Source organism: Syngnathus typhle, linkage group LG7 (genome assembly GCF_033458585.1).
Source record: "Syngnathus typhle isolate RoL2023-S1 ecotype Sweden linkage group LG7, RoL_Styp_1.0, whole genome shotgun sequence".
Taxonomy (NCBI): Eukaryota; Metazoa; Chordata; class Actinopteri; order Syngnathiformes; family Syngnathidae; genus Syngnathus; species Syngnathus typhle.
The window spans coordinates 12,157,029-12,173,333 of NC_083744.1; the positions used below are offsets into that span (position 1 = coordinate 12,157,029).

The window sequence follows — 16,305 nt, forward strand, 5'->3', positions numbered from 1 at the left end:
ACTGGCTATATACTCTGTGTCTTTCAAGTGGAGTCCATTTCAACTCTCAAGTTGTTGCCCCCACTATAGAACAAATAGTTTACAATTTACAATGCAGCAGAGCAGTTGTTCCACCTCAGCTTTCGAGGATTGTCATTCCCCTTCCACCTTGACTTTTGGAATGAAGCTCCAAAATACGAGGTGAGAATGATACAGTTGGTGACCGCTTAAAAACTGCAGTTGTCGATATATGCACGCTTGTCTCTACCAGTCCTTTTCAAATCGGGAGAACGCAAGTTGCAGGAGAACAAACTAGTGTCACCATCGGTAATGCTTTTATTGATTAATTTTACCCACTTTATCAATTTGGATTTGCTTTCTGTCTTCGGAGGAGCTGACTCACAGACCGATGACTGCATACTAACTGCTTACAGCAAGGTCAGTCACTAAACTTATAAACAATTCTCTGAAATTTGATCGAAAGAACACGCTCTAAATTGGACTCTTCTGCAATCTCTACGAAAATGGGTTTTATGTATTTCTGAAAAATCACAAGATTTAGTACATTTACAACCAAAACATACATACAAATTTTCCAGTGGTTTCCTGAGCAATTTTCCCCTGGTTTTAGTGGTCATTAATGTTGCTTCGTGACATCATAGCTTTGTTATTTCCTCTAGCATTTTGACTTGTAAACTTAACACGACGTAATGAGCGTCTGTTTTTCATCACCAGTGGGATCAGGTTCAGGAAGTGCTGGGCCACCCAATGGAAAAGCCTGTTGTGCTTCCTAGGTAATACTTTTTCTGTGAAATAACACCAAAAAAAGGATTTCATATAAATTTTTACTGCAAGTACATAATTGTCGTAGTGTCACCATGAAAAAGAAAAATCTAGTTGACAAGTCCTCGTCTGCCAACAACCCCTTTGGCTCTACATTTTGCTTTGGACTGCAGAGGATGATTTTTGAGGTCAGTCTATTTTGTATGCAATTTGAGTCCGCCTGAATGTCAATGTTTAGTTGTTATGTCTTTTACTTTCTGTTTATCTTTTCAACATGCAAACCAGGCGAGATGGAAAAGCTCGAGTCTGATTGGCTGCTGTCACGCACATTTGCTGATGTCTGATGTTTACTTGTTGATGCTTGCTCACATCCGGTTATGTACTGTATTCAGAGCAGAAAAGTCCTTTAGTCCGCTTGTTTGGTCCGGACTTTTTGGTCTTTTCTTTGACGTTGATATTTTCTCATGAATTCCAGGTGGAGCTGTTCCCCATCGATGACGTGTTTCTGGCATTTTCCTAATTTTCATATTCTCATATTTTTTTCTCCAGGTGATGCAGAATAACCACATAGCATCAGTGACGCTCTATGGTGCTCCACTGACCACCAGTGAAGCCCAACCAGAGGCCGGTTGCAGTAGCTCCCACTGAACCAGAAACCCGACATTGCATTCCACTCTGGCTTATTTTCAGCACCGTTGAAATCAAGCAAGCCACAAAAACAACACAGCATTAAAATCACAAATGGCAACAGTTCCATTTGTTGGCCTTCTGGCTTGAAAGAATTGCAATGTCCTGCCATTGTGGAAAAACTGCTGTGGTCAAAGTCAAACACGAGAGAAACTTGGCTTGATCTTCGGAATCATCATCATCAACCAACTGCACTGCCAACCGGCAGATGACGCCTGTCAAATAAAAAAAAGGAAAACGGAAGACGCCAATCAAACCAGAAAGAACCATCGGATGCTACAGAGGACTGATACACCAAAAGCTGTCTAATCCAAAAGTTATTTGAAAAGTAAAGGACTAAAACATTCATTGGCCAGGCCACATGCGACGCCTCTTAAAGCAGAACCATTGCTTTGCCAACGTTGCTTCCCTTGTCACTCCCAATACGCCCATAAATGATCCCCCGCACGAATTAGCCTGCCGAATCATCTCCTATCAAATCAACAAAGCACACATATTACTTGCCAAGTGAGTTCAAAGTTCAGCGTTTTTCAGTTCATTAACATCCAAGATTATTTTCATTGTGTGATGAGGATATTTATCCCCCACCCCCACCCCGTCCATAAAAAATAAATAAACAATATGGATGTGACAAACATTTGTAAAGTAAATTTTTTTTTTGCATGTTACAGGGCATTATTAAACCATCAAAAGTGCCGTTAAAGGGATAACACAAACAGTAATTCAAAGTCAGTGACTCAGAAACAAACATGCCAAAACCACAAGAACATACAAAATAAAAAATTCTCATAAATCACCATCCGCAGTCACATGGTTTTATTCAAAATCTTTCCTCCAGATTTTAATCATGAGTGACAAACACTCCCTCTTCTTCATAGTCAGACTCCCCCTCGCCTTTTAAATCGCCTGTTCTCCACCTGAAGGATCCTGATGTCAGTCTGGACCTGTTGTGACAGCTCAGTTTGGGGTCATGCAACAAGTTCCACATGAGCCAGATCTGGGGCACATTGAGGCTATGAACCACCATGAGCTCCCGGTAAAAACACGGGTCGAACGTCTGGAGGTGAGGCGCTGCTGATGGACGCGGAATGCCAAAGGTCCGAAAACCTTGGTGGCGCGATGGCTTGATTCCGATCAGCTGGAGGCACATTCCCAGAAATACGTCATCGATGGGGAACAGCTCCACCTGGAATTCATGAGAAAATATCAACGTGAAAGAAAAGACCAAAAAGATGACTGGACTTTGTAGCGAGTGGCAAATACTTGTTGACAGGAGGCGCTGAGTCTCCGTGCTGTATAGCCAGACATGACGAAGCCCCCTCCCCCGGCATAAGATGGGTACAAAGCGCTACCGTAGACAAACTCTGGCACGTAGTACTTGGAAGTGCGGCGCCGAATGGGTTTGGCGTTGACGATTATATCCCCAATAAAAAGATCTTCATTTGACTTTTCACTTTGAAGCATCTCCAGTATGTTCTCGACATTCACATAAACATCAGCATCCCCCTTGAAGATGAACCTAGATGACAGTGACAGACGATAAATGACGATGACTGCGTCTTGCTTGGCTTAGGTAAATCTCACGCTCACTTGACTCGAGGACAGGTGCGGTTGATCCATTCTAGAAAGTGAGTTTCTTTCAGCGTCAAGTTGAAAAAGGTGTCTTCAAAGTCCCACAGCAGAATGTCCCCAAAGGTTTGACTCTCGTAGGTCAGCAGCTGATCCCACAGAGGCAAGGCTGTGCGATTCTTAGGGACCCCCAACAGGAAGACAGTGCGGATAGACCTGCCTTCTTTACCCCAGGTCTTACGTACCACCTGAAAGTCGAGAGAATTTTCCATTTTGTTTGAAAACAAAAAAGGAACCCATCCAGCAGAGAAGGTTATTGAGGTGAAACGAGTGTCAGACAAGGCAGTGATCGTATCACTATAGTAGAAATTAGATCTGCGCTGATGATTGTTGTGATTGGTAATGCCCCAGAGGTGGGATGTGAGTTGAAGGAGAACTTTGTGTGGCTCTAATACGCAAGTGCTGCTCAGTACGTGAATTTGTCAGTACATTGAATCATTGGATGAAAGAAAAAAAAATATGAGTTTACCTGTCGCTTGTCAAAATCTGCAGCTACAGATTTCACTGCAATGAGCATGTAGAGCTCACGGCTTTCTCCAGCTCCTTCAGACTCTCCCAGCTGACATTTCCGTGGTTGATCTATTAGCAGCCGAAAGTTGCGGTTGTCCTTCTCTCGCAGGTAACCCGCAAAGTCAAACGGCGGCAATGTCGGCAGAGGAGCGCCGGTCGTCTTCGTTGGTGTGATGCCCTTCCGTCGGGACTTGGACTTTGCTTTGGATTTGGACTGAGCTTTGGACTTGGGTTGAGAGCGTTTTGACTTGTGTTCACAGGGAGGTAGCTGAAGATCAGAGGGGCTAAATGCATACTGCTCACTTGGACAGATAAGGATAGCGGACATTTCAATGAAAACTGACTAAAATCATTACTCTGATTGTATTTGAGATATTATTTAAAGAGGACGTAAACTCCCAAAATATATTTAAAATAATATTTTGAATGTGCACCCACCAGTCTAAACAGAGCATTCTGATTAATAGTGCATTTCTGCAATAAGTGATTTAAGCAGCAAAATTCACCCGTTTTAAAATGTCTCGGGGGGCAGCTATTTTGTCACTTCCTGTCAACTGAAAATGACATTATAGTTGCAAGGTCTCAGGTCACAACCAATCAGCTTCAGAAAACTGGTAAGCTGTGTTTGGTTCTGAGACCTCATTCGTATTACGAAAACAAAACATTAACCAGAACACCGTGTTTTGACTATTTGGGCTGCACAGAACATATGATTACAGATCAAATGTTGGTGTTGACTTCCACTTTAACATTCTGTTGACCAGTACAGATATTTCAACATTTAAATGTTATTCAAAATTGAAGTTAATTTGTAGATAAGGAGGCCCGATACAAAAATGTACTTTGACTCTTAACCAACCCTTGAATCTTACCTCCGGGGCACCCTGGGCCACTCTGGCTCTGTTTGTTCCCAGCAGGGTCCGACTGGAGCTGGTGGGACGAAGAATATCCAGCCTCCATGCTGGCTTGTCCCACCCAGAGGACAAAAGGGCCTAGAACGTCATAGTCTCGGTTAGAATGGGAGCTTTATGCCGATTAGTCTGGTATTTGATTCGATTTGAGTCTACCTGTCGCGCATAAAGTAACAGGAAGAAGAGCAGCAGTAGCAGCATCGTGCACAAAACATCTCCTTTTACGTAGCACCGCCTTCTCCTCAGCATCACCATTTTCTGGCTTCAATAGCACATTCAACAGCGGGTGATGTAGTTAGAGATCTCTTAAGCATCTCTGCTTTTAGGGCGTCACCATTTGTCCTAGAAAATGTATGATCTCTGTAGTATGTGAGAGTCTGGGCAACAATTTATGTCCATTGCCCTCTTCTCCAGAGCCAGCACAGGCATCCTGACACAAATAAAAAAAAGACACGACAGATGGATCACGGCTCTATTTTCATTGGCACTGTTGCAGGGGTATTAATTAATATGAACTCCAAGATAGTGTCACGTCTCGTCCCCGATTGTTTGGTTATGTGCATATTGTCATAGTTTTTGTCCGTGTGCCTGTGTGCTCGCCCCTCCCCTCCTGTGTGCCCACGATCATGTGATCATTCTCACCTGCCTTTTGTTACCTGTCGTGTATTTAAGTCCTGTCCGCCCCTCGCTTCCAGTCGGATCATTGTCTTCACGTTTGTTGTCGTACTGTCTTGCTGTCCTCATGTCCTAATGTCTTCACGTCCCTGTCGGTGAGTCCTCTTGTTGTTTTGTTACTTTATGTCAGTTTGCCTGTTACTTTGTTTTGCTGAGTAAACCCTGGTCCATTTCAATCTGTGACATAGTCAATTACTGACAGTAGTTTTTAAAAGTTTTATGTTCGACACATCTACGCCTGCCGCTCACCCAAAAAAAACCTTTTAATAATTATTTCTTTCTCCGAAAAAACATTTGTCACATTGTTTCTCTATTAATCGTTCCCCCAGTATTCACAGCGTTAATCGATATTATTGATAACGTACAAATTCTACATGTGTACAAATGAAGGGGGCGTGTCTGCTCTTATATAAGTGAATACAGCATTTGTATTTGCGTGCCGAATAATTAGTCAACTTGTCAACATAATATTAATTGTTAGAGGATCACCTCTAAATGTATACAAGTATATATAACATGTAATCCCTAATTGTCACATACGTAGAATAGTTTAACGTAAAAGTCTGAAAACACGCACAATTAAATATTTCAGCTGCTTTACGTCAATAACCATTCTTTTTTATAATAAAGGTGATTTTAAATAGCATGTAAGTATAACATACAAAACAAGTTGATTCAAACTTACCCGAGAAAGGAGAAGGTAGGACAAACTGGAAACATCTGTACGTACTGCGTCTCACTGGTACTTTTGTTGCCTTTAAGTGCTATGGGAAATATGCCTTTCATTATTTTTCTTACACAACCTGCATTGCAGCTCCCTCGCTAACATGTCGTTTTGAATTGTGAAATACAATGTTTAAAGTATAGTAATGAAAGTGAAATTGTTCAATACCACTGGCAAATATTCAAACTTGCTAAAAATGTAGTGATGGGATTTGGCTGTCAGTACAGGAAATTAAGGGGAGGACGTGAAGGCAGCATTTTCTGAACCCTAACCACGTGGCTAAAATTTGGAGGAACAGCCAAGACTGAGGCAGACACAGCAGAATGGGGGTTGGTGTGGTCCATGTGGGGAAAAAGCATTGTGGGGAAAAAGCAATGTGGACTTTCCTGCAAAAGGGCACATTGATCCCAACAATTTGTTTGTAGTAAAGAAGGATAGAACTCTCATAGTATTGGGCAAAGTGACGATAGTCTACGCAGTAGTCTATTGAGGGCTTTGGGTCCATTAAAGAGTTCTGCTTTTGTGACAAAACCATATGTGGTATACAGAATATAAAGCTTTGTGTTAACAAAAGTTCTAAATGAGAGAAAAAGGAGGGTATTCATCCATGTATTCAATTCTGTACTTCAGCGTTCCCAGAGTACCTCAAAATGCACATCACAAAGAACACAGTCAAACGGCGAATTTGCCTGACCGACAACCTACAATATGCTTGAGAGGGTCAACGGGTGGGTCAGATCTGAACCACCTCGAGGTACCTCAGTTTGTTGCAGTATAGCTTCTGTTTTATGCGCCTTTTAATCTGGTGCGCCCTATATATGAAATAATTTCTAAAATAAAAAAAAAAGAGGGTGCGCCTTATAATCCAGTGCGCCAGTTGGTGCGAAAAATACGGTAAATAACCTGGACAGAATTCAAATACCATTTGATAGCTGACTACTAATGTCTGGACTTATCCAGCTCTCTGAATGTACGTATTTTCCCTGTGATTAAAGATTAAAGTCCCAATGATCGTCACACACACATCTGGGTGTGGTGAAATTTGTCCTCTGCATTTAACCCATCCCCGTGTGATGGGCATGATTTTAATTCCACCGTTGTAGTTCACATTACAAGTGGAAAAACGTTTTGAAAATGGTTATCCTTGTTTCCTTTTTTTTTTTTAACATGGTAAAAAAAACCTGGCATTTGAACAGGGGTACGTTTTATATGCTATTCGCTCTGCGTGAATGTAACATGAACAGTGTAATTACCCTCAACTGCACTATTAATTGTTGTTTACCTTCTTTGTTCTTGATGCATAAAGTCCGCTGGTGGACATCAGAAAGTCTGGGCTGGTCCTGTGCAGCTGTGCCATGTCACATGTGATTCGCAGATGTTGTGTAAAGAAAAGAGGAAAGCCAGCGAAGGAGGAGAAGGCTAATGAGTTTGCTGTCTTTTTTTTTAGAGAACACGTTGGTTTGGTTATGCACACTAATCCCTATGTCCAAATCCATCCAGCAGTTGGAGAAAACTGCTGAGTCAGCCAGATCATTGGAAAGACACATTTCCTTCGTAATGCCCCGTCAAAGTCATGGAACAGTTACACAAAACTTAAAACAATGGTTAATTTAATCTTCACAAAAGGACATCGACAAACATAATTTAGAAAAAGTAAACACATCATCATCTGTGACACTGAATGTTTTCTTTGGCTACAAACACGGAGCTAAAATGCAACAATGCTCCCAATGGGTTTTCCCTTTGTCTTAAAACATTACTGAGTCAGTAAAAGTTTTTTTTTTTTGTGGTAACACAAACATGACAATTTGAGCAATTACTAGGCATTTTTGACCAATGTGCAACAGATTCTGGAACCTGGCACACTAATAACTTTTAAACCTCCTTTCAATTGCTCATTCCAACTCAAAAGTCCCTCATGTGACAACACACGTTTTTGACATAGCTGGAGTAAGAAAAAAAAAGTTCGGAATTGAAGTTGATAATGCTAGTTAATGCAGCTCAGAATATCATACCAATGCTATAGGCTGGGGATATATTCACAGTGTAACAGGCTGGCTGGATGTTTTAAAAATTCACTTTTTGGGTTATTTTGTGCAGTCACATTTGAATACAATATTTTGAATGCTTGGGATGACTAATGAATAGATTTCCCCACAAACATTTTGTTCTTTAATTGTGTTTGAATTCTATGGCAGTGGTAATACTACAAACTGCCTCTTTAAAATATTTAGTACTTCCCACTCACAAAAATAAATAATGTGATTTGATAGTCAGCATTACCTTGACAGTTCAATGCCATTCCTGTAAAACTGCGAGCTGGCTCCTACACTGAACCGTTCGTTTACAGTTTTCTATTCTAGCTGCTGTCTCATACACGCCATACTGATGGACTAGCTACACACAACACTTGACTGACATGGATGGCTCTCTACAATTCAATCTTTAACTACCAAATTATATTTGTCATTTAATTTGAATTACTATTATTATTACTATTGTTATTATTATTATTATTATTGTATGCATGTTTTGTGTTCAGTTTCTTCTACTAATTATGATTTGCACAAACAAATTAAATGACAAATATAATTTGGCAGTTAAAATATCGAGCACATATTCAAGCCTTGCATCACTTTCAAGAGGCAGCCACGCCACCTCTCATGACTCTCAAGAGCGCGTTGACGTTATTGCTCTTGATGGCGTCCCGGCATGCTGAAATGACTTGGGTCTTTGGTTTACCCACTGAAAGACAAACACAAATAGACAAAAAAAAGAGAGGGAGAATATGTAAAAGTACTTTTGAAGAGTAATAGTCGCTCATATTTACTTATTTTTTCCCTTGATTATGTACAAAAGCTTGAATAATTTCATATTTGATGGATCATTAATTGTATAGCACACAATGATATACGGACTCGAGGCCAAAGCAGCCTACCTCGGAGTCGACCAGCTCGCTGGATGGCCTGGTTGACAGACTTGAGACAGGCCAGCAGAGCATTGTGATTATTAGAGCGAATTTTATACTCGCTGAGAAGATCTCGGTTTAGATCGTATAGCTCTCTGTAACGCTTCTTCATGGAAGTCCTGCCAAAGACAAAGAGGTTCAAAGTCAGAGCACAGATATGGGCGAGGAATGACCAACAGATTGATAAACAATCAGACTGATCTGGCTGGGACATCAAATATGTTATGGAAGGCTGCTCAGTTGAATTGCTGTGTTGCCTATGAATGGAAAGTCAACAGTAAGTGCTGGAGCAATTGATAATAATAATACTGTAATAATAAAAGGTAAATGTAGGTCTGAAGATTGGATTTTGAAGTCAGGTAAAATCAAAAATTAGTAATCATTATTTTTGAAGGATAGGCATTTCACATTTAAAGTAGAATTTGGTAGAATCTTAAGCAGAGAAGAGAAAAAGGCAAAACGGTGATCCAGCTAACAATGGGAATATAAATGGCATATTGGAACTCACATGTCACCCATCAAGCGAGCATCCTCTGCTTGCACTAGCATGCTCTTGATGAAGTTGGAGTGGTCAGCCATTTCCATAGTTAACTTCTGATGGACTGCATGGAACTCATCCACCTAGTGGATACATTTAAGGATCTCTAATTACAAGACAGCAACTAGACAGCACTTTAGGAATAGAATTGATTAATTTACACCCATGACCTTTGGGAGTTAGTGAAAAGAAATAAACTGTATTTGATTTTTTTTTTCTTAAAGCCAAACCTCAGTGAGTGTGGTTTGAAGATCCTCAAAATAAGTTGGGAAGTCTGCCTCTGCTGACAGTTCCTCGATAGCCAGGAAAGAGGCCAGTGATTGGACCAGATCGCCCGCCAGGTCAATATCGTCTGTTTGCAGAGTGATCTGATACCCACAATTCAGAAGTATTACTAAATATAGTTGTATATTATTATTGAAACATAATGTGCCACAGAAAAGGGACAGATTCAGAATCAGTGCAAAATATTGCCCTAGAAAAGTTTACTATCTCTAACTAAAAAAATCCTAAAAATGTGAGAACTGCTGTGGTTTATTTAACAGGGAACATCACATAGTTCTAAGAGGTAGATCATTATTTTGCTTGACTAAATGCCCAACATAAATTTGCCATCTCCAAAAAAAATCATCTTCCATCAATATTTTACAAGTGTTTGGGCTTACCTGTCCATTAGAGGCCATACTGATGGACAGCAGTCCACCTCCCCGGAGTGAACTAAATGTAACGTCGGGACTATCTACTCCCACAGGCAGCAGGAAGTTTTGGTTCAACCACATTGCGACCTATACCCACATGCGCACAAGTTAGTTAAACCAACCCTGAGGTTTGGATTCTCTCAAGAAGAGTCTTGACATACCCGCTGTGGCCGGTCATTGATGGTGAAAGTGACTCTTCCGGTGGGAGCTGGAGCTGAGGGTTTGACTGCAATGTCATACATGGAGAAGCGCGGCAGCTGTCGAGTGATTTCAAACACGTGAAACTGAGTGCTGGGGGGGTGCAAATAAAAGCAAGTTGTGTGGTGAGAGACAGGAAAGAACTGTTAATTTTACTTTCATTTTATTTCAGAAGAATATAAGACAGTAATCCCCACGTTTCCTCGATTTAGAAGTTTTATTCTGACTTGAAATGTTTTTTTAATTTGGAAAAAAAAAAAATCTGCGATGTAGTGAAGCCGCGATAAATGGAACGCGAAGTAGCGAGGGATCACTGTATATGTAAAAAGGAATATTTCAAGTTCATATATAGTACCTATGTATTCATTTTCTGTAACACTTCTAATTCTTTACTCCTACAATTTTACTGCAGTGAAACCAAGATAATTCAGAAAACCTATGCCAATGGCTCTGTTGTCTCCTAAAAAAAACTTTTTTTTTTCCCCCCAGAGAGTTACTGAACCTAGTTACGACTGATGTAGGATAAAGCAACTAAAATCTCTCCCTCATTCAAAAACTGAGTATAACAATGTGACGCCAAAGAAAGCCCAGCCTACCTGGTTCTGCCACCGACAAATGCTTTGATGTGCAGATCTACCGGTATGTCTTTAGGAGGGACGATGGGGACTCGAACACAACCTGACAGGTTCTGGACACTGGGGTGAACAACATGACTCTCTCCCTCAAAAATACCCTCTGCAAAGATGAGTACTGCGCGGATTATGGTTTCTGAAGGAGGGAGATAAAGGATTCAAAGAAAGAATATTTATGCACAACATTTTTAGTTGTGTGCGACTGGATAATACCATTTGGCGTTGTGATGCTGAGCTCCACATGGGCTTTTTGGACCTCAGTTGCAGCTTGTACTGTGAGAGCGGTTTGGAGCTGAGTGTTGGCTGGAATCCCACCTGTGCTGTCCGACACACCCTGAAACAACAGGACAGCTGTTGGGAATCATAACATGGGAGAATTAAAAGTCATATGTTTGTCTTCAAGAATTCTAAACTGTGTTCCCAATTAGTAGGGGGTGTGAAAACTACCAAGTGAGGTTTTTGTATGAAACATAAATGCTGTTGAACCAATGACTGGTAAAAAGATACAGCTGGATAGAAGAAAGATGTTTATAATTCCTGGACTCAGTAGTATACAACAAACCTCTCTCAAGCTGCATATAAAGCCTGCATGGAGGCCACCCTGAACTGAAACCCACAACATATAAGATCTGGAGAGCAGACCCTATTTTTTGTGGGAAATGCGTATTGGAGGTTCATCAGTGTTTGGTTTTTTAAAAATATTTTTTCAGGCTTGTCCCGCCAATGAATTTAAATGGGAGGATATTTTTGCAGGTCACCCTGGTCCCTATTCCTGCGAATACCGAGGGTCAACTATAATGCTATTTTACTATTTTCTGCCAGAGTCGCCTCCACCTGCTGAGGAGACTGAGGTCCTTCGGTGTGTGCAGGGCTCTCCTCATGACCTTCTATGACTGTGGTAGCCTCAGCCATCCTCTACGCTGTGGTCTGCTGGGATGGGTGCAGTACGGACAGGGACAGGGGGAGACTAAATAAGATGGTCAGGAGAGAGAGCTCTGTCCTGGGCTGTCCCCTGGACTCCATTGAGGTTGTGGGTGAGAGGAGGACGTTAATTAAGCTGAAATCCATCATGGACAACACCTCTCACCCCCTCTATGACATTGTGCGATCCCTGAGCAGCTCCTTTAGCAAGTCCTTCATTCCCACTGCTGTAAGACTCTACAACATGCCTGATAAAATTGTGTTTTGTCTTTACCGCTACTAGTAGCACGTGGCATTGTCCTTGTCTGTTATTTATCCTTTTTTAAATGTTGGCACTTGTATAATTAGATGTACCTTTGCATTCTCTTCATAATTGCGGAGCTCCAGCAATAGATTCTGTTTGCGATGACTGAGCTCTCTAATGAGGTCCTGTTCAGCACTGGAGTCCATGAGATTGCCTTTCAGCTCTTTTCCAGCAGGCAGGTAGCCGCGGACTGCAACATACATGGCAAAAATAAATAAACATTACACTCCAAGTTTAAAGAGGCTGTTCACTGTGATTGTTTTCAAGCTTAAAGTTACTCAAAAAGTACACGCAGCAAACCTTCTCCCTCTACAGAGGCACAAATGAGTTGCTTCTGCCCATCCAATCTGTAGTCTCCCTCAACTACTCCGGCAATAGAGGATGAGAAGTTGTCTCTGAAAATGACTTCGCCTGTGCGGTCACTTCGAGCGTCAATCTGGAACATCAGAGGAATGTGAGCAAAAAAGGTGGTGATGAATACATGAATGTTTTCTGTAACCTTGATTTATTATCATCTAATGCTAAAATGCTGACCTTTCCATTGGACCAGCCAGTGATGAGCTCCACAACCCCATCAGCGTTCAGGTCAAAGGCGTGGATGCTCATTGCATGATTTTTTGACTACATTGAAGAAAAAAATAATGCAAGAGAATGACTAAATAGAATTAAAGAAACATTTTGCTACATTAAAAATATTCAAGATTATAAGAGAGTGATTCTGAACGGTAAAAAGGCACTCAGAATCCACAAAGCGGAATTAGTGGGGGTGACAAACGAAGAGTCTGAGCATATAAAATATTGAAGAATTTTCAATGTTTACATCAGTGTTTGTAGTACTAAAGAAACAAGTAAGCATTATTAAAATGATTTTAGTCAATTACCTTGATCCTCCAGTACCGAGAGTTGCGATCATAGACTCCCACAGTGCCATTGGCCAGGGCGTAACCAAACCGGCTGCTGTGCATGTGACACAGTGCTGTTACTGTCTACACGCAAAGAAGAGAAATGTGAAATAATATACATATTAACACTTTTCTTATTGACGCTTGTTTGGTCAGCAATATGTCAGAAAAAAACACACACAAAAACACAGACACAGATTTTTTTCTTCAAAAGTAAAAGCAAATGTTTTATGTTTTGATTCAACACAAAGATATAGTACATGAAGCACTACAAAAATCTGAAATGTAGATGCTTAAATTCTGATTTGTACAATTTTATAAAATCAAACTAGGTCACAAGACCATTCAATAATTATCAATTTGATCATCAAAATTACAAAAAAAACATTATCTTAATTATATTAAGTGAGCAGTTGGTTGTGGGCTATGTATTAGTGACAATTTACTTGCACATGTAACTTGACATTATCATTTTATTATATGTACGTGAATATCTCTAATCCTTTTAATGAATTGCCTTTGATTTATCCCATTTCAAAGGGAGCCAGTTACCTCATTTTCAGTCATCTCAGACACAAGCTCATCCTCTTTGAAAACCCTGATGTCAAAATCCTCAGATCCAACCAGGAGCTGCAACAAGTCCCACAACAAACACAATTTTCCTCATAGAATTAATAATCCAACTATTAATATGACATTAACTGTTTTTTTCCCCCTTAATAGATTGCAATCCAAACACAAAAGAAATGGCAGTGTTTCGCATTGGCTTACCTCATTTTTGCCATCCCCAGTGAAATCACAGAGCACAAGCGATCTCACATTATCTCCTGTTACCTTGAAAAAACATACACGGTAGCATACTGTAAATTCCAACATAAACTAAATAATCACTCTCAAATCTAAAAGCGCATTATAATCAAAAAAATGTATTGATTATTAATTTATTTTCTCACTACATTTATTGAATCAAACAGTATTGGAGATAGTGAGTAGATTATATCTCAGTTCTTACAGTCCAGAAGAGGTCATTGCCCAGGCAATCAAAGCCTTGTATGGCACAGTTGCCTCCAATGATGGCAAGAGGACTCTGGATGTCCCCAAGATTTCCCAGGACGATTGCATTGGCCCCATCGGACACCTATACACACACACAGGGGTGCAAAGAGAAAAGACAAAACAAACGTAGACCAGAGTCGCAGATTTAATCAATATATGAGTAACTCTTCAACAACAAATTCAAGAGAAAGTATTCACTAATGGTAACAGCAATTCAGTGGGAATGTAAACAATAGCCAAAAGGTATAATATACCAGGCAAATGTATGGACAACACACTTTCACACACGATTTTGTTATTATTTTTGTATCTGATTAGACTGTCCCAAATGAAGCATTTGGTGAGTGTGCAATTTATTTGGCCATGGCATTTGATCCAGCGCCTATGTCCTGAAAGTTTATTTTACTAACCTCTTTGTAGAAGATATCGGTATTGTCATGGACGTCATAAGCCAGCAGGTTGGTCTGAGATCCCACCAAGAGTGTGTCACCGACAGTGTTTGTGCCAAGAGGACCTGCAGTCAGACAAGTGACTGCCTGGTTGATGTTAAGTAAAGAGACATCTGTATCTTCAGTGCTTTGGCTCAGTCGGTGAGATGCAGGTTTCGGAGCACGAGTGTGAGGGTTGTGTATAAAAACCTTGTAGAGAGAGCAAAAAGTTACTGGCTGGAATGAAGACATTATTTACACTATACAAATCTGAGTTTCAACCTGAAATAATGGACAATTTAGAGTCTTTGCTGACCCTTATCATAAATGTTTCAGAGGAGCAAAGCACAACTCCATTGTGCAGCCTAAAATCTTACAAATGGGGTTTCATTTTTACCTTTCCAGCTTGTGTGGCTGCAGTGAGGCACGGGTGGACGCCATCAAATTTTCCTAACGTCACCATGCGAGGGTTTATTTTATGGCTCAGCTTGAGAGTGAATATGGGGACCAACATGATGCATATGCTCCCTCCTAAACAAAAAAAAAACAACCACACGTACACGTTGAGGTTCATCAGTAAAAGCTGCGTAAGAATAAAATATAATAAATTACGACATCAATGTAAAAGAAGTGATTGGGAACATATGTTATCAAATGACAATGCGTGATTTTGCAACACTAATGTAATTACGAGCTTTGCCAGAGGCACCAGAGTTCTGTTGCCTAGCAACAAAAAGTGTCAAGCCAAAGCTCGTTCCACTGGCGATAATCTCCCGTCGTTTGGTCAACAAGAAAGCTATTTTTATACTTAACAACACCCGTGCATTGCTCTTTGCTGTGTCCCAACAGGGGATCAATACCAAATGCAAAAATAAATATTTCAAGAAAGCAACGTTGCATTTTACCTTAGCTGGTTAAAGGGGTTAGCATATGGAGCTAAAAGCTTAAGTGTACCTGGGAACCAACAAACAGCACGACACAAATAAAAAGAATACATGCCTAAATAAAACCACAAGATATACTTACCTGGCGCCCAGTTTGATCAAAAAATCAAACGGGATTCAGCAGAAAAAGTACAAGATTTGCTAGTCAGTAGCCACTTCCGATATAATGTTTTCAAAATAAAGGAGCTTGTACGCCCACCCAGAAACAGCAAGTTGTGAAAATGATTGTCTAGAATTAAATAAATATCGACAAATTGTTGATAGATTTCACCAAAAGTATATATCAGATATCTTTTTAGATTTCTTGTTCTTTACAATTTTATGAGACTCAAAAGAAACATCCCCAGGTATCAAACATACCTTAAAACATGGTGTAATTAAAAAAAAAAAACATTCCCTAATAGAATAAAGAGACCAACAATGTTGAAACAAAAAGTGAATAATTGTATATAGAAGTAATTTTTTTACCTTCAGTCTGTGAATAGTAGTTGTGATGAAGTGAGTTTATTTCGTGTTTATTTTTACTTTTACTGTTATATATTTTGTTGTTTTTATTTCCATGTATTTCTTTGGTCTTGCAAAGCAGAAGAAATTTTTATTCAAAAGAGGGGGCAGTCCTAAGTGTGTCTTGGGTTAAACTATCCGCCTATGTTCATGCAGCTGTTATTACTTACTCTTCGCTTAATAGCAATGTTATACAAGCTGGTACAAAATCCTGGGTGGGTAGCATTTCCGTTCATTCAGTGTCTCGTTTCCTAAAATCGGAAATTTCATTTGAGAAAAGTATTTGTTCCATCAAGTAATAACAGTAGCCCCAT

General features: G+C 40.2%; 3 protein-coding genes across 3 annotated transcripts; 1 reads left to right on the top strand and 2 right to left on the bottom strand.

Annotated features, from left to right (window-relative positions):
* The first annotated feature begins 186 nt into the window (after nucleotides 1-186).
* On the top strand, nucleotides 187-3,266 carry phaf1 (phagosome assembly factor 1). Its single transcript, XM_061282499.1, has 4 exons — nucleotides 187-417; nucleotides 715-773; nucleotides 851-950; nucleotides 1,312-3,266. The coding sequence occupies exons 1-4, from the start codon at nucleotides 310-312 to the stop codon at nucleotides 1,408-1,410; spliced, it is 366 nt and encodes a 121-aa protein (XP_061138483.1). The 5' UTR covers nucleotides 187-309; the 3' UTR covers nucleotides 1,411-3,266.
* On the bottom strand, nucleotides 2,251-7,337 carry b3gnt9 (UDP-GlcNAc:betaGal beta-1,3-N-acetylglucosaminyltransferase 9). Its single transcript, XM_061282495.1, has 8 exons — nucleotides 7,181-7,337; nucleotides 5,860-5,938; nucleotides 4,656-4,929; nucleotides 4,461-4,580; nucleotides 3,548-3,856; nucleotides 3,040-3,266; nucleotides 2,713-2,968; nucleotides 2,251-2,635 (listed from the first exon to the last, which is right to left on the bottom strand). The coding sequence occupies exons 3-8, from the start codon at nucleotides 4,752-4,754 to the stop codon at nucleotides 2,291-2,293; spliced, it is 1,356 nt and encodes a 451-aa protein (XP_061138479.1). The 5' UTR covers nucleotides 4,755-4,929; nucleotides 5,860-5,938; nucleotides 7,181-7,337; the 3' UTR covers nucleotides 2,251-2,290.
* A 154-nt stretch (nucleotides 7,338-7,491) lies between these two features.
* Nucleotides 7,492-15,669, bottom strand: bbs2 (Bardet-Biedl syndrome 2). The gene is made up of 18 exons (XM_061282494.1): nucleotides 15,570-15,669; nucleotides 14,941-15,074; nucleotides 14,526-14,753; nucleotides 14,072-14,197; nucleotides 13,831-13,893; nucleotides 13,612-13,689; nucleotides 13,039-13,143; nucleotides 12,692-12,778; nucleotides 12,458-12,593; nucleotides 12,208-12,347; nucleotides 11,146-11,266; nucleotides 10,897-11,068; nucleotides 10,264-10,393; nucleotides 10,070-10,189; nucleotides 9,635-9,772; nucleotides 9,375-9,487; nucleotides 8,837-8,985; nucleotides 7,492-8,643 (listed from the first exon to the last, which is right to left on the bottom strand). The coding sequence occupies exons 2-18, from the start codon at nucleotides 15,055-15,057 to the stop codon at nucleotides 8,537-8,539; spliced, it is 2,130 nt and encodes a 709-aa protein (XP_061138478.1). The 5' UTR covers nucleotides 15,058-15,074; nucleotides 15,570-15,669; the 3' UTR covers nucleotides 7,492-8,536.
* Between the last annotated feature and the right edge of the window lie 636 nt (nucleotides 15,670-16,305).